At 42.8% G+C, this 21750-nt stretch overlaps 1 protein-coding gene across 2 annotated transcripts; it reads right to left on the bottom strand.

The window, feature by feature from the left end:
- Nucleotides 1-245: 245 nt before the first annotated feature.
- LOC112252683 (glucoside xylosyltransferase 1) lies at nt 246-20469 on the bottom strand. 2 transcript variants are annotated; one of them, XM_024424138.2, is made up of 8 exons: nt 20112-20469; nt 14484-14564; nt 8034-8223; nt 7702-7833; nt 7185-7436; nt 4923-5046; nt 4464-4636; nt 246-1477 (listed from the first exon to the last, which is right to left on the bottom strand). In XM_024424138.2, the coding sequence occupies exons 1-8, from the start codon at nt 20357-20359 to the stop codon at nt 1316-1318; spliced, it is 1362 nt and encodes a 453-aa protein (XP_024279906.1). In that variant the 5' UTR covers nt 20360-20469; the 3' UTR covers nt 246-1315. The 2 variants fall into 2 exon arrangements, with proteins under 2 accessions (XP_024279906.1, XP_024279907.1); XM_024424139.2 differs by lacking the exon at nt 14484-14564 and having other exon boundaries at nt 248-1477; nt 20112-20467.
- Nucleotides 20470-21750: the final 1281 nt, after the last annotated feature.

Genomic DNA, 21750 nt, shown 5'->3' with positions numbered 1-21750 from the left:
TTCCAACAGGACAACGACCCTAAGAACATAGCCAAGACAACGCAGGAGTGGTTTTGGGACAAGTTTCTGAATGTTCTTGAGTGGCCCAGCCAGAGTACGGACTTGAACATGATCTAACATCTCTGGAGAGACCTGAAAATATCTGTGCAGTGATGCTCCCCATCCAACCTGACAGAGCTTGAAAGGATCTGCAGAGAAGAATGGGAGAAACTCCCCAAATACAGGTGTGCCAAGCTTGTAGTGTCATACCCAAGAAGTCAAGGCTGTAATCGCTGCCAAAGGTGTTTCAAGAAACTACTGAATAAAGGGCTTGAATACTTATGTAAATGTGATTTCAGTTAGATTCTTTTTTATAAATTTGCCCCCCCAAAATTTAAAAACCTGCTCTCTCATTATGGGGTATTGTGTGTAGATTGATGAGGGAGGAAAAAAACAATTGAATCCATTTTAGAATAAGGCTGTAACGTAACAAAATTTGAAAAAAGTCAAGGTGTCTGAATACTTTCCGAATTGCACCGTATAACACCAATATTGATATCCTCAGATTCTAACCTCAAAATACTTCTCTTTAGCATTTGTTTTACAATCAAGTTTTGTACCAACGAAACTGCATTCATGGAATAGTTATGACAAACTTTAACCGGTGTGTTGTCATTCTTCATGACACTGCAGGTGTATATTTCAATCTAATTCTAACATTTAAATCTAATTGATATAATATTAACATATTACTTTAAATAAAATATATACTTTTGGCTCATGCGGGGCATATAAAGAACCGTGATGGGTTCTCTTCCTTGAATACTTCTGAGGATTGCAATGTGATCGTCAGACTGACATTCTCACCACAGGTGAAAAACATACAGCAACCCAATTGTGAAGTGTACCATTTTTGCAGTCAGATGATAGAAATGTCCAATTCTGTAGAGGTCAAAGAGATTTAATTTCAGCGCTTTCCCACACGTTTTGACTGCAGTTCCCTAACCTGATGATTATCACGTTCACAGGACAACGTTTTTTGAGGAACAATGGCTCCACAGGAAAACAGACACGGTGTTACACTGATCATCTTCCCCTCGAAATTGTCTTTGGAGCAGTGTCGACGCGCCGGTAGCTGTTGCCCGTTTGTAAACAGAAGACGGATTCATCTAACTTTGGGCATGGACGGAAAGGAAAGAGCGTGGGCTAAATCCCGCCCGGGATCATATACACATGCCAGTAATGCATGCTCTTCCCTGTACTCCTAGGGGCATAGTTTCGAGGTGTGCCACAGAGTGTCAGTCAGCCATCGATGGTAATAGGAGAGTGGTAGGCGTCACCTTCCCTCTATGGTTTCCTGTTGAAGTATGCTGATGCTCCGTTTTAACCTCTTGGTAAACATGTGGCTGGCTCTTCCACAGTAGGTGTGTTTGGTCTCCTGAAGCTTTGCCTCCAGGGGGAGGAGTAGGGACTGGACTAGGTTGTCCCCAAATGTGTACTGTGGAGAAGAAAACAAAATGTATATGATTACATGTCAGTGCAGGAATTTGGTCTAGTGGTAGCACTGCTGCGGTCAACTCTGGACGACCACAAATTGCCCCCAAAAGATCAGGCTTCGACCCTCGCTTCGGTTACTCATCACGGCATCTCCGCCTCATCTCTCAGTCACTGCAGACCCAATCTCTTCAGTTATAGCCATGAATAAAGAATCAAGCTTTTTTACGTTCCGTGGGTGAGCCGCACTTTTACAGCAGGCACAGTAGAGGAAATGACCTTTTTACGAGGGCTCATTGGAACCCAGTTTGGCTAAGCATTAGGTCACTCAAAGGATGCACACACACTTGCTTTATCATCTATCATACACAACAGCAGGCCATAAAGCAGCATTAACTGTCTCTTATTGATTTTTATGTGGATGCTGTTGGGTGGTGATGGCGGTCTTCTTGGTGTGTGTGTGTGTGTGTGTGTGTGTGTGTTTCGTGTTCCTTGTCCACAACATCCCATCATTGTGTCTCAACATAGCATCATCAGCACTAACCTTTTTACAACTCTTCTGTGGATTTGGCTCATATCAGTAATGGTGAGCCCGGGTTTATTGCCAAGCAGCCTCAGTGCAAGCTGGGATAGGTCGTCTAGGGAGAGACACTGACTGAGTTCTTTGTGTGCTGAGAATGAGAGTGTTCTCCAGAAATGCCTGCTACAGTATGGGCTTCAGGCCTGCTGTCCTCAAAGGACTGGGAGGGGAGGGAATGGGGGAGCAGGGAGAGAGGAAACTGAAAGAGGTGGAAAGGAAGAGAATGAAAGATAGAGCGGCAGCAAAGGAAGAGAATGAAAGATAGAGCGGCAGCAAAGGAAGAGAATGAAAGATAGAGCGGCAGCAAAGGAAGAGAATGAAAGATAGAGCGGCAGCAAAGGAAGAGAATGAAAGATAGAGCGGCAGCAAAGGAAGAGAATGAAAGAGAGCGGCAGCAAAGGAAGAGAATGAAAGATAGAGCGGCAGCAAAGGAAGAGAATGAAAGATAGAGCGGCAGCAAAGGAAGAGAATGAAAGATAGAGCGGCAGCAAAGGAAGAGAATGAAAGATAGAGCGGCAGCAAAGGAAGAGAATGAAAGAGAGCGGCAGCAAAGGAAGAGAATGAAAGATAGAGCGGCAGCAAAGGAAGAGAATGAAAGATAGAGCGGCAGCAAAGGAAGAACTGGTAAGAGCTTCTTCCAAATGCTCAACAGACGGAACACAAGCTGTTGAAAGGCTGGTTAAATACTAAACACAGCTTCAACTATAAGAAAACAGATAAATAATTCTCAACCTAAAGAGCACTATTGGCTTAAGTTAACACACAGCAAGTTTCAATAACAAACTATTTCCTTCTCAGTTGTTCATGAGTGGACTCTGGGTTAGAATGCACCTGGGCTTCCCCGCTGTAGGAGTGAGTGTGTGCTGTGTGTGTGTATTATTATAATCAATTAGAATCACATGGAGCTGATTTGCTGGTGTTTTTACATTATTTTATGCCATTTTGTTTTTGCTCAGAAAACTTTGGGGCTAAATAAAAATCACCCATGGACCGCCAGTTAGGGAACCCTGCTCGAAAAATGCCAGTACTAGGAGTGATCGGTGGGTGGACGCAGGTCTGGTTAGTAGGTAGGTAGGGATTAGCCTGGCTTTGGGAGAGCGGAGGCAGAATTACAGAGACGTTAAAGGGACTATCAATTTAGCATTTTCATCTGGATGGATGGAAGTCCACCAAATAAAAAGCAATGGCCCGGAGTGCCCTGACGATGTAATCAAGCAAATGTTAAGAGGATAGGTTGTTTATTAAAAAAGGTCCAACGCAGCACTTTTTTATCTCAATTTCAAATCATTTTTGAAATTAAAGTACCTTGCTGTGATTCTTATTTTGGACCATTTTAATGAAAATAAACAAAAATAGCTTATTTAAGAAGCTATATCTCAAGCCAGAAATTTTGAGTGAAAACTAGCCGTTATTGGCAGAGGGGTTCGGAACTATTTCTTATTGGTCTATTGGCTACAGCCTGGTGATGGCACTAGGCAGGCCAAAACTCTATCGCACCAAATCAGGATGAAACTTCAGGCAGTCTTTTCAAACAGCTCATACACAAAAAAGGTATTATTAACTTTCTCAATTTCACAGTAGTATTTCAACCTCAGTGTGGAAATGTATATAAAGACATAGGAAAATCATGTTTGACAGCACTGGGCCTAGAGGACAGAAAGACAGGAGAGGAAATGTTAACTCCCACACTAAGGGTATTTGACAAACAGCCCGACTGATCTCAACGCTGTGCGTTACAGGGAAGACATCCTCCTCCCCTCATGCGGTACCCTTCCTGCAGGCTCATCCTGACATGACCTCCAGCATGACAATGCCACCAGCCATACTGCTTGTTCTGTGCGTGATTTCCTGCAAGACAGGCATGCAAGTGTTCTACCATGGCCAGCGAAGTGCCCGGGTCTCAATCCCATTGAGCATGTCTGGGACCTGTTGGATCGGGGATGGAGGGCTAGGGCCATCCCCCCCAGAAATGTCCAGGAACTTGCAGGTGCCTTGGTGGAAGAGCGGGGTAACATCTCACAGCAATAACTGGCAAATCTGGTGCAGTCCATGAGGAGATGTACTGCAGTACTTAATGCAGCTGGTGGCCACACCAGATACTGACTGTTACTTTTGATTATGACCCACCTTGTTCAGGGACATATTACTCCACTTCTGTTAGTCACATGTCAGTGGAACTTGTTCAGTTTATGTCTCAGTTGTTTAATGTTATGTTCATACAAATATTTACACATGTCAAGTTTGCTGAAAATAAACACAGTTGACAGGGAGATGACGTTTCTTTTTTTGCTGAGTTTAGTTAAATGCATCAGGAAGCACATCCTCCCTCAGGTCTTATGTTCTTTACTTCAATATCCCCCTCCCCCTGTCTGAATTCCCAGGTTACAGGCATAGCTGAGGATGTCGTTACCTTCTGGATGGCTTCATAGACGGCCCGGAACGCTGGCTGCTTGTCGTCATGGTAAACACCTCGATTTCCGTGGAGAATGAAGACGCCCTCTTGTTCGGCCTCGAGACAGTTGCTGCCGTAGATACAGTGGTCTGGACGGTAGTTCCATTGGCACGGGAACACATACAGGCTCTCTGCACAAGGGAATACAGGAGGGAGAGAGGTAGCTGAGGGTTTCTGTTACACCATTGCGTGAGTTGTATACTTACAGGAAAACAGTTATTCCTCTAGAGGAAGAAGAATAGATCGTTTCAACAATAAAGCAATGTGTCTGTCTGGGTCATGTTCACTTGAATTAAACAAAATAAAAAGATCAGAAACATGGAAGTACTAGCTGCACCCGTCCAATAAGAAATGCACATTTTTGTTTTGGTTGCACAATGGTATGAGGCGGTGGGACCTAATGAAGGTGAGTTTCACCTGGGTTATGATGGAATATGATGTTGAGCAGGTCCTGGTCTCCCCAGGTGATGTTGAGTTTATATTTCTGGAGAAGTGGCATCAGCAGCTCCACCCATTTGAGGGGGACTGACGTCATGTCATTCTGTCATAACAAGTCATAGTAAAGAAAGAACCAAAAATATGTTAAATGACAGTGTGAACCACATTCATTCTGGGTAATGTGACACAATATAAATGGCAAACTAAAAAAACAGCCAAACTCCTCACTGACACCAAACAATGAATAAATTATTTCATCCTTTCTGTGTCTGAGGCATGGCAATATGTTTATAACAGTACACCAGCGTTTCCCAAACTTGGTCCTGAGGACGCCAAGTGATTTTGGTTCTTGCCTTAACCCTACACAGCTCATTCAAAGCTTGATGATTAGCTGATAGGGGTCCCAAAGACCGAGTTGAGTTTGGGAAACCCTACAGTACACAGTTGGTGAGCCACAGCTGGTGAGCTACGCAGAAGAATGGCAACAGTGACCTCCTCTGGTCAATAATGGGGGTGCAGAAGACTTACAGAAAATGCCTTAGCCAACATTACAAATTGAAGAACACAACTACGATCATTTACAAATGACAGTACCAGTCAAAAGTTTAGACACACCTACTCATTCAAGAGTTTATTTGTACTATTTTATACATTGTAGAATAATAGCTAAGACATCAAAACTATGAAGTAACACATGGAATCAGGTAGTAACCAAAAAAGTGTTTTATACATTTTTGATTCTTCAAAGTAGCCACCCTCTGCCTTGATGACAGCTTTGCACACTCCTGGGATTCTCTCAACCAGCTTCACCTTGAATCAGTCTTGACGGAGTTCCCACATATGTTGAGCACTTGTAGGCTGCTTTTCCTCTGTGGTCCAACTCATCCCAAACCATCTCATTTAGGTTGAGGTCGGGTGACGCTCCTTCTTGGTCAAATAGCCCTTACACAGCCTGGAGGTGTGTTGGGTCATTGTCCTGTTGAAAAACAAATGATCGTCCCACTAAGCACAACCCAGATGGGATGGCGTGTCACTGCAGAACGCTGTGGTAGCCATGCTGGTTAAGTGTGGCTTGAATTCTAAATAAAAGCACTGACAGTGTCACCAGCAAAGTACCCCCACACCATCACGCCTCCTTTTACGGTGGGAACCACACATCCGTTCACCTACTATGTGACACAGCGGTTGGAACCAAAAATCTCAAATTTGGACTCAGACCATCCACTGGTCTAAAAGCCCATTGCTCGTGTTTCTTGGCCCAAGCCGGCTTGGGCCCCATCTCTTTTCCTTATTGGTGTCCTTTAGTCGTGGTTTCTTTACAGCAATTCGACCATGAAGACCTGATTCACACAGTCTCCTCTGAACAGTTGATGTTGAGATGTGTCTGTTACTTGAACTCCGTGAAGCATTTATTTTGTCTGCAATTTCTGAGGCTGGTAACTCTAATGAACTTATCCTCTGCAGCAGAGGTAATTCTGGGTCTTCCTTTCCTGTGGCGGTCCTCATAAGAGCCAGTTTCATCATAAGGCTTGATGGTTTTTGCGACAGCACTTTTTTTGTTGTTGAAATTTTCCGTAATTGACTGACCTTCACGTCTTAAAGTAATGATGGATTGTCATTTCTCTCTGCTTATTTGAGCTGTTCTTGCCATAATATGGATTTTTTTTTTTTTTAACCAAATACGGCTATCTTCTGTATACCACGCCTACCTTGTCACAACACAACTGATTGGCTCAAACGCATTAAGGAGGAAAATCCACAAAAACTTTTTAAAAGGCACACCTGTTAATTGAAATGCATTCCAGGTGACTACCTCATGAAGCTGGTTGAGAGAATGCCAAGAGTGTGCAAAGCTGTCATCAAGGCAAAGGGTGGCTACTTTGAAGAATCTGATTTGTTAAACACTTTTTTGGTTACTACATGATTCCATGTGTTATTTAATGGTTTTGATGTATTCACTATTATTCTACAATGTAGAAATAGTAAAAATAAATAAATGTCTTGAATGAGTAGGTGTGTCCAAACTTTTGACTGCTACTGTACCTTCAACAGTTTGGCCTTTCTAGACATAAAATGCTTTAACAGAACATACAAAAAAATAAGCTGAGAAAGTTCAAGAGATCCTGACAACCTCTTCTCAAGCAAAAACACCTACACACAAAGACACTCATTCTCACTGACACAATCACCTTGAAGTATTTCTTCTCAAGCAAAAACACCTACACACAAAGACACAATCACCTTGAAGTATTTCTCTCTTATCCGGGTCATGTTCATGAGCATGACGCCAGAGTTGACCCCGGTCTTTCCATAGTAAGGGTGACGTGCGAAGCGGTTGTACCAGGCAATGCGTGGCTCCTCATGCTCAGGGGCCATGGCTGCCAGGTGGGTGGAGTTGAAGAGGGAGAGCAGGGACCAGATCTCCTCTACAGGCTGAAGGAACAAGATATCGGTGTCCACGTACAGCAGAGAGTCTACGTCTTTTAGGATCAACTGGAGAGCAGGCAAAAAAAAGGTTAGAATGCCCAAGAACATAATCAAACATTACACACATTACTCTGACAGCACGCCATTTTCCTGATTCCCTGACCCAGATTTCAAATGGAGAATCTTCAATGAAAGTTGTTGAGGTCCAGGAATGGGCTTAATCTGGGTCCAATATCTCATGAACAAACGTGTATTGTTCTCAGCAAGGGGGGCACTGAACAGTTTAATTGAGTTTTATTATGGCCAGTCTCATCAAACCCTGAGGACTCACCGGAAGGAAGAGCCTTTGAGAAGCACAGGGTTTGAAGAGTTTCTTCCACTCCTTGGCGTTCTCACTGGGGAAGGTGATGGGGTACGTGGTGTAGTTAAACCTGGTCTGGAAGACACTGGGCCACAAGTCCAGCTGAGGGAAAATACGCAGGGAACAGACACAAGTGAACAGGTTCGCTTTGACAGAGACAACCACACACCGGCACAGGTACAGACATCTAGTTCAACAGCTTCCCTCTTCTTCTTCTTCTTGTTCCATCCTCTTAACTGCTAGGGCCATATCACTTAGTACCAAAATTCATCCTGCCACTAATTCCTGTTCTCCATACTTACAGACTCTCCAAAGCTGCCATGCAGATGGTCCTCTGCGAAAATGTGAAAGTGTAGCGGTTTGGCGCTGAAGAGGAGCGCAGACTTTAACATGGTGAGAGTCTCCTCTAGTCTGGGACCACAGGCCACTACAGCCAGATGGAGCCGCTCATCTCTAGTGGCCTCCTGGACGCTGGCGGAGGCTGGCTTCTCCCTGAGATAGTAAGAGATTTTTAAAAAAGGGAGGAGGGCAGCATCTTAGGGCACTTTAGAAGAAGGGCACCACTTGCACAGTCCCCGTCATGGATTTAAAAGCATTGGATTGTGGGAAGTATTGGATGGTGGGAATTCACAACATATTAATCTTTTGAGCTCTATGAACTTTATCCAACATGTTACTGGGCCCACCCATACTCTGGACCTGGTTATTACCAAGGGGTTTTCTACTGGGCCCACCCACAATCACACCCATACTCTGGACCTGGTTATTACCAAGGGGTTTTCTACTGGGCCCACCCACAATCACACCCATACTCTGGACCTGGTTATTACCAATGGGCTTTCTATTGACATATCCTCTAATGTTGAAGTTGCTTTATCTGATCACCACTGTGGAGTTTTTTACTACCTTCTTGCCTATTGCACAGGGTAATACTGAACGCATTATTAAGAAACACTATCTTACCTCTGATGTTGCTACAGATTTTATTGAACTGTATGAACAATACTCCACCTATTCTGCTGATTTAGTTGATAACTTTAATAGCTAATTAAAGGGCAACCATTGATGCCATAGCTCCAGTAAAGCTGAAAAGGGCCTCATCCAAATGGAGTGAGGAAACTCCCTTGGATGAGTGAGGAAACTATAATCAATTAAAAAAGAGAAATTGCAGAAAGGCAGAGCGGAACTTGAGAAAATCAAAGAAAGTTGCAGGTCCTTTATGATATTTCATGGCAATAAGACATGCCAGGCGAGCTCATTTTTCTAACTCGATCACTATAAAAAAAAATCAGAATAATTTGAGAGTGCTCCTCGACCATTGACTGCCTGATAGTTTTGCCAGGGTACAAATTTATGTGGACTTCCCTCATCTAAATGTGATGAGTTTGCAGCATATTTCAGAGATAAGATAACCAACATTAGGCTGGGTATCATTCAAGCAAGACCTGATGAGAAGAATGATGATATGTGCCCTAGACTACCACAAAGGCACTATGGATTTATTTTCCCTAGTTGACATGTTCAGGAAAGTGAGATCACAACTTAAGCTGTGTACCTGCCTTCTCGATCCTATGCCCACCACCTTCATCAAAACTGTTTTTAATTGTATATCTGAAGAAGTGCAAGCTATTATTAAAATCACTCATTGTTCACAGGCACTTTCTCCTTTCTCCACTGCACTAAAAACTGCTATGGTGAAACCCCCTCTGAACCAAAGTAATCTAGATTTTTTTGGGGCAACCCCCACCTTTCATTCTTAAGCTAAATTCCGGAGAAATCGGCATTCAAAACAAAATATTTGTTTAAGTGGCAACATTTAAAAAAATTAACATTTCAAATCTGCTTTTTGTCCACACCACAGCACATAGACAGCCTTAGTTAAAGTTGCATTCGACACCGTTAACCATGATGTCCTTCTGGACAGGAGGGTTGGCCTCTCCGGTCCAGTTCTACACGAGTTCAGGACGCATTTAACCGGTCGAGAGTTTGTCAAACTTTGGTGAACATAACTTAGAGAGAGAAACTACATATTACATGTGGCGTTCCACATTGTTCGATTTTGGGTCCGGTACAGTTCAGATTATATATGTAACCTCTTGGCAGCGTTATCAGGAAGCACTGCATTGATTTTCACGGCTATGCAGACGATACACAACTTTACATTTCTGTGTGACCGGAGGATTTTTAGCTCCACGGATAAATGAGACTGTATTGGGGATTTAAATACTTGGGATGGCTCACAACTTCCTCCAGCTAAATCAAGACAAGACCGAGGTACTTGTTGTTCGAGCCAAAGCAATGAGAGAGAATCTAGCAGCAAATTTTAATTCACAGGCCATAAAAAAAGAGAAAACAGCAGGCAAAACACCTAGGTGTTGTTTTAGATTCTGAACAAAATCTTGAATCACACTTCAGGAATGTGACCAAAATAGCTTTTTAACCGCCTGAGGAACTTTGCCAAGGTGCGGCCGTTTCTCTCTCGGGCTAATCCAGAGACTCATCCGTGCGTTTATTACAAACAGGCTTGACTGCTGTAATGCTCTGCTGTCTGTTCTACCCAGGAAAGCTGTTGGTCAACTGAAAAAAAACATACAGAATGCTGCAGCACGGGTACTGACCGAGACCAGAGCACACATTACACCGCTTTTAAGGTCTCTGCATTGGCTGCCTGTGAGTTTTTGAATACATTTTTTTTTTAAAGAGTCTTCTATTGGTTTTTAAAATCAATCCAGGATTGTGTACCCCAATACATGTCAGACATGCTTTTAAGTTATGCACCCAGTGGGTGCCTCAGGTCCTCTGGCACTGGTATTTTAGCCAAAGCCTAGGACCAAGAGGCATGGAGAGGCAGCCTTTAGGTATTATGCACCCAGCCTCTGGAATAACCTGCCAGAGAACCCGAGGGAGGCTGAAACGGTAGACATAATTAAAACGGATCTTCAAACACATTTTTAGCTTTGATTTTCCTGATTTTTAGTTCTCTTTTGTTTGTTTATCTTATGTTTGTTGTGTAGTAAATATTTCAGCTTTTATTTTATCTGTAAAGCATATTGCGTTGCATTCCATGTCAAAAACGTGCTGTAAAAATAAAGCTTGATTTGATATGCTATCTTGCAAACTACTAACGGTCACTGTTTGTCACCCCGTTGACCATAGGAGTTGGCATACTGAGACCAGGATCCGGTTTCCCAATAGCATCGTTCATCGTTAGAACCTTTGTAGGTACATTGTTTAATCTAAACAACTCTTGAAGCAATTATCAGCAGACAAAAAATAAAATCACTAAAAACAGAGATTACCCAAGAATAAATATTCGATATTGTTAAAATATTTGCACGGAAAAAAGTACCAGGAATGAGCGGCTTTCCCATAGAATTCAATTCAAGAGCAAGTTTCAGTTTAATACAATATGCAAAATATATATATATATATATATCTCAAAAATGGCTGTTGATGCCGAAAAGGCTTGACCATCTTGAATGTCCTTTTCTACTAAAGACTTTGGAAGCTTTCAACTTTCCAGATGAAATAACACATTTTCTAAAAATATTGTATAAATTTTCCTAAATCTAAAATGTACACAAACAATATCTGATTAAATTGCTTTACAAAGAGGCACAAGACTGTGATGTCCCCTCACCCCCTCCTGTTTGCACTGGCAATTCTACCGCATGCAGAAAGAACTAGACAGGACCCAAAACATAACAGGTATCAGTATTGGTAAAACATGAATATAAACTTAACCGTTTTGCAGATGATCTCCAGATATACCTGACCAATATTGAAAACTCAATGCCCCCCTTGCTAAAAATTATTTTCAGAATACTCAAAAATCTCAGGATATAAAAATTAACGCAGGGGGGGGGGGAATCCTTTAAGTGGACCACAACAAATATTTAATTCTTAGGATGATTAATATGTGACAAACAAATATATAAAGACTATATTTTTATATAAAGACGACTATATTCAAAAAAGAAATGTCCCTTTTTCAGGACCCTGTCTTTCAAAGATAACTTGTAAAAGCCAAATAACTTCACAGATCTTCATTGTAAAGGGTTTAAACACTGTTTCCCATGCGGTTCAATGAACCATAAACAATTAATGAACATGCACCTGTGGAACGGTCATTAAGACACTAACAGCTTACAGACGGTAGGCAATTAAGGTCACAGTTATGAAAACTTAGGACACTAAAGAGGCCTTTCTACTGACTTTAAAAAACATCAAAAGAAAGATGCCCAGGGTCCCTGCTCATCTGCGTGAACGCACCTTAGGCACGCTGCAACAAGGCATGAGGACTGCAGATGTGGCCAGGGCAATAAATTGCAATGTCCATACTGTGAGACACCTAAGACAGCGCTATAGGGAGACAGAACAGACAACTGATCGTCCTCGCAGTGGCAGACCACATGTAACAACACCTGCATAGGATTGGTACATCTGAACATCACCTGCGGGACAGGTACAGGATGGCAACGACAACTGCCCGAGTTACACCAGGGACACACAATCCCTCCATCAGTGCTCAGACTTTCCGCAATAGGCTGGACTGAGGGCTTGTAGGCCTGTTGTAAGGCAGGTCCTCACCAGACATCACCTGACAAGTCACAGTTTTGTCTCACCAGGGGTGATGGTCGGATTCATGCTTATCGTTGAAGGAATGAGCGTTACACCGAGGCCTGTACTCTGGAGCGGGATCAATTTGGAGGTGGAGGGTCCGTCATGGTCTGGGGCGGTGTGTCACAGCATCATCGGACTGAGCTTGTTGTCATTCTCAACGCTGTGCGTTACAGGGAAGACATCCTCCTCCCTCATGTGGTACCCTTCCTGCAGGCTCATCCTGACATGACCCTCCAGCATGACAATGCCACCAGCCATACTGCTCGTTCTGTGCGTGATTTCCTGCAAGACAGGAATGTCAGTGTTCTGCCATGGCCAGCGAAGAGCCCAGATCTCAATCCCATTGAGCACGTCTGGGACCTGTTGGATCGGAGGGTGAGGGCTATGGCCATTCCCCCCAGAAATGTCCAGGAACTTGCAGGTGCCTTGGTGGAAGAGTGGGGTAACATCTCACAGCAAGAACTGACAAATCTGGTGCAGTCCATGAGGAGGAGATGCACTGCAGTACTTAATGCAGCTGGTGGCCACAACAGATACTGACTGTTACTTTTGATTTGGACCCCCCTTGTTCAGGGACACATTATTCCATTTCTGTTAGTCACCTGTCTGTGGAACTTGTTCAGTTTATGTCTCAGTTGTTGAATCTTACGTTCATACAAATATTTACACATGTTAAGTTTGTTGAAAATAAACGCAGTTGACAGTGAGAGGACGTTTCTTTTTTTGCTGCATTCATTACTCAATGATATGAAAGCAGATCTAATTGAATCATCTTCCCATAAATCGTACAGGTAGAACAAACCTCTTTAGAATGGCATGACTGCCAAATCCAATACCAATTACCCCACCGAAGACATTCTTTAAATAAAAATAAATAAAAAAGTATACTCGGTCATAACAGACATAAAAAAATGCTGCACATATTCCCGAAGTCTGAAGTGGTTGCTACACTTGACACTTACAATGCGACTTCTGCTATCAGAATATGAAGATCATATTGAAAACGCGGGTCTAGACACACAAAAAAAATCGCTTCGTGAACTGATTGTATTTAGATCAGGAAGACCAGGTTTCTCCTGTCTGGACGCAAATCAGGCTACCTACCGAAAGCGCACAGTGGGTGACGTGGGAGGAAAGTGTTTGCTGGCCTCATAAATGCTAACCAGTTAGCTAATGCTAACCCAGTTACAATCCCTTTAGCATCGCTTGCTAGCTAGCTAGCTAGCTAGCTAGCTACAGAGGTTAGCTGGCTAGTTTGCCACAGTAGTTACCATCAGTGGTTGTGTTATCATATCTTGCCTATTACACCATTTGTTGAATGCATTCTAGGCATTTGAATATGGCGCGAGGAAAAGGGAATCCGGACAAGGTAGACACATTTAAATGTAGGTGTCGATGCAAGACGCGCTCAGAATTCAATTATCAGACCTCTATGATCAGAATACTAAAGCTGCATGAACTGTCAAGTCTAGACACGGCCTGAAGGTGATTTTAACCTTCCAGACTTGGAATTGTAGCAACTCGCTACCCAGGGCTTTTATTTGCGACACACAATGCATTCGGAAAGTATTCAGACCCCTTACAGCCTTATTCTAAAATGGATTTAAAAAATAAAATCTTCAATTTACACACAATAACCCATAATGACAAAGCGAAAAACACAACAGAAATACCTTTATTTACATAAGTTTTCAGACCCTTTGCTATGACTCTAATGAGACTCGAAACTGAGCTCAGGTGCATCCTGTTTCCATTGATCATCCTTGAGATGTTTCTACAACTTGATTGGAGAACACCTGTGACAATTTCAATTAACTAGCCAGCTAGATTGAAGAAATAGAAGAGCTAGAAGAAAGCTAGAAATCGTTTTTAAGAATTCCTCAAGCATTTAAATGGCTAGACAAAAATGGCTAATGTAGCCATCCAGCCAGGATAACGTTGCTAACGTAGCCATCTAGCCAGGATAACGTTGCTAACTAGCTAACCATGAGCTAGCTAGCTAACAGGCATTTTCCGTTTTTAAAAAAACTTGCTCAAGACAGTAAACAGAATTGTCCATTTAAACAACTTTAGCCAATTTACTAATTACATTTTTTCTAACATTAGATAGTTCATCCAGAGATTCTTACCTTTGCCTCGATTTGTCAGTCTCGTCCAGATCATCATAGCCCTGGTGAGTGATGTGAAGCTTGAGACAGGCATTTGTAGTTCTGTATGATAGCCACATTAGCATTTCAATTTCGGGGGTTAAATACAGGCAAATATATTTATTTTTAAAAAGTCACATTGTCAGAGAGATTTACACGGTTTTCAAAACGAACGAGAAACAACCCTTATTTTGAAGTGTTTCTAAAAATCCACAATGGATCAAATGAATGGTGGAAAAAATGATTGGAACCATGTCTGTGTTTGACCGCTAGGGTTTAATGGGTATTATGACTCCTACTGTGGTAGACTACACTACAAAGCCAGGTTTCCCGATGGAAAAATGGAATGGATGGAATTTACAAATGTTTAAATGATGCATCGTAAAAACAACGGGCCGAAAATGACACACCCGTTTCCCAAAACACCATGCTGTGCACTCGATACAAAGTTACATTTAACTGTGTCGTTACAGGAGCTGTCACTTTGAAAATTACTCCAGAATTTAGCCTATTATGTATTCATGTTTTTGTGTTATGTTTGCCGTGTATTCTGTTTTCTCCTGATCTTTTGTATGCAATGTTTGACTTTAGTAAATTATGTATTTCTTGAGTGTGTGCAAACTGGGAGCAAGCATGAATAAAGCCAAATTCAAATCGCTCGTTCCCTCGTTGCTATAGAAAATATCAAAGTGACCTAAAAAATAAGATGACAATGGTTTTCGCAATTTCTGAACAAATCATTGTAGTCTAACGGCAGGCAGGAATTGGGCTTCAAGTAGGCCTACAGATATTAAAACATTAAGTGCCAAGTCAAGCGACATTGGCATAGACCTAACATGGTAACCTTTAGGTTATTGGTTAGGCTACAGTGTAATTTGTGAGCTTTTTGATGGTTGTAGCCTATAGGCCTAATGGATATAAATATTGACGCAGCTCAGATGTAGTCTAATTACAGGCTGAAAATGGCCAGAAACAAAGAACTTTCTTTGAATTCATTAGTCTATTCTTGTTCTGAGAAATGAAGGCTATTCCATGCGAAAAATTGCCAAGAAAATGAAGATCTCATACAACGCTGCGTACTACTCCCTTCACAGAAGAGTGCAAACTAGCCCTAACCAAAATAGAAAGAGTAGGGTGCACAACTGAGCAAGAGGACAAGTACATTAGTGTCACGTTTGAGAAACAGACGCCTCATAAGTCCTCAACTGGCAGATACGTTAAATAGTACCCGCAAAAGACCAGTCTCAACATCAACAGTGAAGAAGCGACTCCGGGATGCTGGCCTTCTTGGTAGAGTTCCATTTTAATATTTTTTGGGGGGCCAGTCTGAGATATGGCTTTTTCTTTGCAAGTCTGCCTAGAAGGCCAGCATCCCAGAGTCGCCTCTTCACTGTTGACGTTGAGACTGGTGTTTTGCGGGTACTATTTAATGAAGCTGCCAGTTGAGGACTTGTAAGGTGTCTGTTTCTCAAACGTGACACTAATGTACTTGTCCTCTTGTTCAGTTGTGCACCGGGGTCTCCCACTCCTCTTTTCTAACGATGCATTTGCCTTCAGATGCTTTTGGGAAACCGTGTCCAGGTTGCAGTGATGTGTATTCATGGACGCCAAGGGAAGCCAGGCTTCCCCAAAACATTTACCAAGAAAAAACAGAAAAATATATAATTCATCTTTCAACAGTGTTTCATAATTTTCCTTTAATTCGCAAGAGGATGAATGTATATCACCGGAGAAAGCATCAGAGCGAGCGAAACCGTGCCCCTCTGTCTCTGTTTGTGTAGCCCATCTATCTGATGCTGTCTGGTCAAAAAGAGTAGGACATTGTTGCAGCATGTAGAATTAAATGCAAGGGAAGCCAGCGAGCATTTGGCCTCCCTTGATACATTTTTTAAAAAGTATAAAATAGTCAATCAGCGTTGAGCTAAACTGTGTAATGGTGTCGAGGGAAGACAGTTTGGATTTGGCATCACACCAATCCCACCGAGAGCAAAATGTTATTTACAGAAAACTTGAATTGTTGCATCTCGTTGTGTTGTTGCTAGCTAAAATAGGCCCTTTCCTAAACTAGCTGGCTCATTGTTGCCCATGAAAGGAAGTTAGACTACCTGGATAAAATTCTTGCTCGCTAGCCTATGACAAAAACTAAAAGCGTACTGTATGTTGAACTCATAGACCGTTTAGTCAACATGAAAGAGGAAGGCATTGGCGTTTCTCATGATTCCCACAAGCAACTACAGCCCCTCAGGAGTTTTGAAGCCCCCACCAAAGTTTCCCATCCCTGCTCTACAAGTAGGGTGAGTCAAAATGTTGATCTACTTGCACAAACACACACAGACAAATCAGAACCATAGACAGCCAAATCATATTTAGCTTACATTGATTGGACTACATTCTTTTTGGTATCTTTTAGTTTTAGACTAAGCATCTGTGATTTGATGGTGTTGAAACGGTGCAGCTCCTGTTCTTTGCGATTTGCAGTTACTCTTCGTGTTTCTAACTCAACAGTTGTTTGGTAGTATTTTTTTTAAATGCCTTCCTAACCATCTTAAATAAACATGCCCCATTCAAGAAATTTAGAACCAGGAACAGATATAGCCCTTGGTTCTCCCCAGACCTGACTGCCCTTAACCAACACAAAAACATCCTATGGCGTTCTGCATTAGCATCGAACAGCCCCCGTGATATGCAGCTGTTCAGGGAAGCTAGAAACCATTATACACAGGCAGTTAGAAAAGCCAAGGCTAGCTTTTTCAAGCAGAAATTTGCTTCCTGCAACACTAACTCAAAAAAGTTCTGGGACACTGTAAAGTCCATGGAGAATAAGAACACCTACTCGCAGCTGCCCACTACACTGAAGATAGGAAACACTGTCACCACTGATAAATCCACCATAATTGAGAATTTCAATAAGCATTTTTCTACGGCTGGCCATGCTTTCCACCTGGCTACTCCTACCCCGGTCAACAGCACTGCACCCCCCCACAGCAACTCACCCAAGCCTTCCCCATTTCTCCTTCTCCCAAATCCGTTCAGCTGATGTTCTGAAAGAGCTGCAAAATCTGGACCCCTACAAATCAGCCGGGCTAGACAATCTGGGCCCTTTCTTTCTAAAAATTATCTGCTGAAATTGTTGCCACCCTTATTACTAGCCTGTTCAACCTCTCTTTCGTGTCGTCTGAGATTCCCAAAGATTGGAATGTAGCTGCGGTCATCCCCCTCTTCAAAGGGGGGGACACTCTTGACACAAACTGCTGCAGACCTATATCTATCCTACCATGCCTTTCTAAGGTCTTCGAAAGCCAAGTCAACAAACAGATTACCGACCATTTCGAATCTCACCATACCTTCTCTGCTATGCAATCTGGTTTCAGAGCTGGTCATGGGTGCACCTCAGCCACGCTCAAGGTCCTAAACGATATCTTAACCGCCATCGATAAGAAACATTACTGTGCAGCCGTATTCATTGATCTGGCCAAGGCTTTCGACTCTGTCAATCACCACATCCTCATCGGCAGACTCGACAGCCTTGGTTTCTCAAATGATTGCCTCGCCTGGTTCACCAACTACTTCTCTGATAGAGTTCAGTGTGTCAAATCGGAGGGTCTGCTGTCCAGACCTCTGGCAGTCTCTATGGGGGTGCCACAGGGTTCAATTCTTGGACCGACTCTCTTCTCTGTATACATCAATGAGGTCGCTCTTGCTGCTGGTGAGTCTCTGATCCACCTCTACGCAGACGACACCATTCTGTATACTTCTGGCCCTTCTTTGGACACTGTGTTAACAACCCTCCAGGCAAGCTTCAATGCCATACAACTCTCCTTCCGTGGCCTCCAATTGCTCTTAAATACAAGTAAAGCTAAATGCATGCTCTTCAACCGATCGCTACCTGCACCAGCCCGCCTGTCCAACATCACTACTCTGGACGGCTCTGACTTAGCATACGTGGACAACTACAAATACTTAGGTGTCTGGTTAGACTGTAAACTCTCCTTCCAGACCCATATCAAACATCTCCAATCCAAAGTTAAATCTAGAATTGGCTTCCTATTTCGCAACAAAGCATCCTTCACTCATGCTGCCAAACATACCCTTGTAAAACTGACCAGCCTACCAATCCTCGACTTTGGCGATGTCATTTACAAAATAGCCTCCAATACCCTACTCAACAAATTGGATGCAGTCTATCACAGTGCAATCCGTTTTGTCACCAAAGCCCCATATACTACCCACCATTGCGACCTATACGCTCTCGTTGGCTGGCCCTCGCTTCATACTCGTCGCCAAACCCACTGGCTCCATGTCATCTACAAGACCGTGCTAGGTAAAGTCCCCCTTATCTCAGCTCGCTGGTCACCATAGCATCTCCCACCTGTAACACACGCTCCAGCAGGTATATCTCTCTAGTCACCCCCAGAACCAATTCTTTCTTTGGCCGTCTCTCCTTCCAGTTCTCTGCTGCCAATGACTGGAACGAACTACAAAAATCTCTGAAACTGGAAACACTTATCTCCCTCACTAGCTTTAAGCACCAACTGTCAGAGCAGCTCACAGATTACTGCACCTGTACATAGCCCACCTATAATTTAGCCCAAACAACTACCTCTTTCCCTACTGTATTTAATTAATTAATTAAGCTCCTTTGCACCCCATTATTTTTATTTCTACTTTGCACATTCTTCCATTGCAAATCTACCATTCCAGTGTTTTAGTTGCTATATTGTATTTACTTTGCCACCATGGCCTTTTTTTTGCCTTTACCTCCCTTATCTCACCTCATTTGCTCACATCGTATATAGACTTGTTTATACTGTATTATTGACTGTATGTTTGTTTTACTCCATGTGTAACAACTCTGTGTCGTTGTATCTGTCGAACTGCTTTGCTTTATCTTGGCCAGGTCGCAATTGTAAATGAGAACTTGTTCTCAACTTGCCTACCTGGTTAAATAAGGTGAAATAAATAAAAAATAAGTAGTCCAAAAATGTTAACATTAACTTGCTGTACATAACATAACTGTTTGTTACATGCAATATGGTTTGTGGACTTCGCCTGACAATGCCTTACACAAGACAGAACAACAAGTTGAATGCCTTTTGGTTCCATGGTGATTGAATCATGATAGGGGCAGATTAGAGAGCTTGGTTATCGAGCAAGCTGCTTGAGTTTCTCTAATATTTGCAGAAATAGATAACTAGTTAGGGAAGAACCCATCTTCTTGAACTAAGCAGGACATCTAATGATAGGTAACGTTACCTAACAGGGGGAGAAAAAAACTGAAATTGCAATGTGGATAATGGTGAATGAGCAAATTAATGGATTTATAGCAGGCAATGATGATCAACATCCTCCCCATGGCATTATGACGTTGGTTAGTTAACCCACTAGCTCATTGATCTGTGGTTGTACACCGTCATCCTTACGGTACGGGGCAATGTTTTATCTGTAAAATCAACAGATTAGCTGGTTAGCTAACGTTAGCTAGTAATCCTGCTAGCGAAGAGTTGTGGCTAGTATTTTACAAGTGTGGCTAGCTTTAGCGTGTTAGCTAGTTACTTGGCTGACTTTTGTAGCCAACTAACTACCTAGTTGGCTAATCAATTGTTATTTTACCTGGTCCTGTCATGTTCTTGGTGGGCAAAAAGGCTTGGCACTCCTCCACCATTCCTGACTATGTGCCCAGTGCCTTGGGCCCCAAATTGGGGTTGCCTGCCACTGGATTTTTTTGTTCTTCTGTCGGTCCATCCGTCTTCATATTGCGACTCAAAAGACGAGGCTACCGGTAGTTGATTAAAAACATACAGCACCGAAAAGACAGCAAAGACCATGCACAGTAGAAGTGCATGAAGATAACATCGCATTTTGTGAATTTAAAAAAATGCACGTAACCGTGCTACCGTAACATTCTTTCAGATGTGGATTTACATTGACTAACTAGGGTTGTGTTTACGTCAACTTTGAGCTCCACCTTCTGTCAAGAAACCAAAGCACAGGGGTGTATTCATTACGTCTTGCAAATGAAATCGTTTACAGTTTAACCAAACGGAAGAAAACGGGACGAAACGGAGGGATTTACCTGCATTTGTCCAATAGAAACTGTAGTCTTCGTTGTAACACGTTTTCGGTTTGGAGTAAACCGTTTATTGCAAACGTTTTGCAACAGAATCAGCGTGATGAATACACCCCTAATTACTGTTCCAGATATTATTTAATACACACACGGTCAAAAGTATGTGGACACTTGCCCATAGAACATCTCATTCCAAAATCATGGGCATGAATATGGAGTTGGTCCCCCCTTTGCTCCTATAACAGCCTTCACTCTTTTTGGAAGGCTTTACACTAGATGTTGGAACATTGTTGTCAGGATGTTCAGCCACAAGAGCATTAGTGAGGTTGGGCATTGATGTTGGGCGATTCGCTCCAATTCATCCCAAAGTTGTTGCCACGAAGTTGGAAGCATAGAATCGTCTAGCATTAAGATTTCCCTGCACTGGAGCTAAGGGGCCTAGCCCAAACCATGAAAAACAGCCCCAGACCATAATTCCTCCTCCACCAGTCTTTACAGTTGGCACTATGCAGTCGGGCAGGTAGCATTCTCCTGGCATCCGCCAAACCTAGATTTGTCTGTCGGACTGCCAGATGGTGAAGCATGATTCATCACTCCAGAAAAAGTGTTTCTACTGCTCCAGAGTCCCATGGCAGCGAGCTTTACACAACTCCACCCAAAGCTTGGTATTGAGCATGGTGATCTTAGGTTTGTGTGTGGCTGCTCGGACATGGAAACCCATTTCTTGAAGCTTCCGACATACAGTTCTTGTGCTGACTTTGCTTCCAGCGGGACTCAGTAGTGAGTGTTGCAACCCAAGGACAGTCAATTTTTACACACTTCAGCACTCGGCGGGCCCGTTCTGTGAGCATGTGTGGCCTACCTCTTCGTGGTGAGCAGTTGTTGCTCCTAGACATTTCCACTTCACAATAGCAGCACTTAGTTGACCAGGGCAGCTCTAGCAGGGCAGACATTTTACAAAGTGACTAATTGGAAAGGTGGCATCCTATGATGTTGCCACGTTAAAAGTCACCGAGTTCTTCAGTACGGGCCATTTTTACTGCCAATGTTTGTCTATGGAGATTGCATGGCTGTGTGCTCAACTTTATACACCCGTCAGCAAAGGGTGTGGCTGAAATAGCCGAGTCCACTCATTTGAAGGGGTGTCCAAATACACACACAAAAAAAGTATGGCCAAAAGTA

Source organism: Oncorhynchus tshawytscha, linkage group LG06, assembly GCF_018296145.1.
Source record: "Oncorhynchus tshawytscha isolate Ot180627B linkage group LG06, Otsh_v2.0, whole genome shotgun sequence".
NCBI classification, from domain to species: domain Eukaryota; kingdom Metazoa; phylum Chordata; class Actinopteri; order Salmoniformes; family Salmonidae; genus Oncorhynchus; species Oncorhynchus tshawytscha.
The sequence above is the reverse complement of the archived record's forward strand: the minus strand, read 5'-3'. Positions and strand labels throughout refer to the sequence as shown.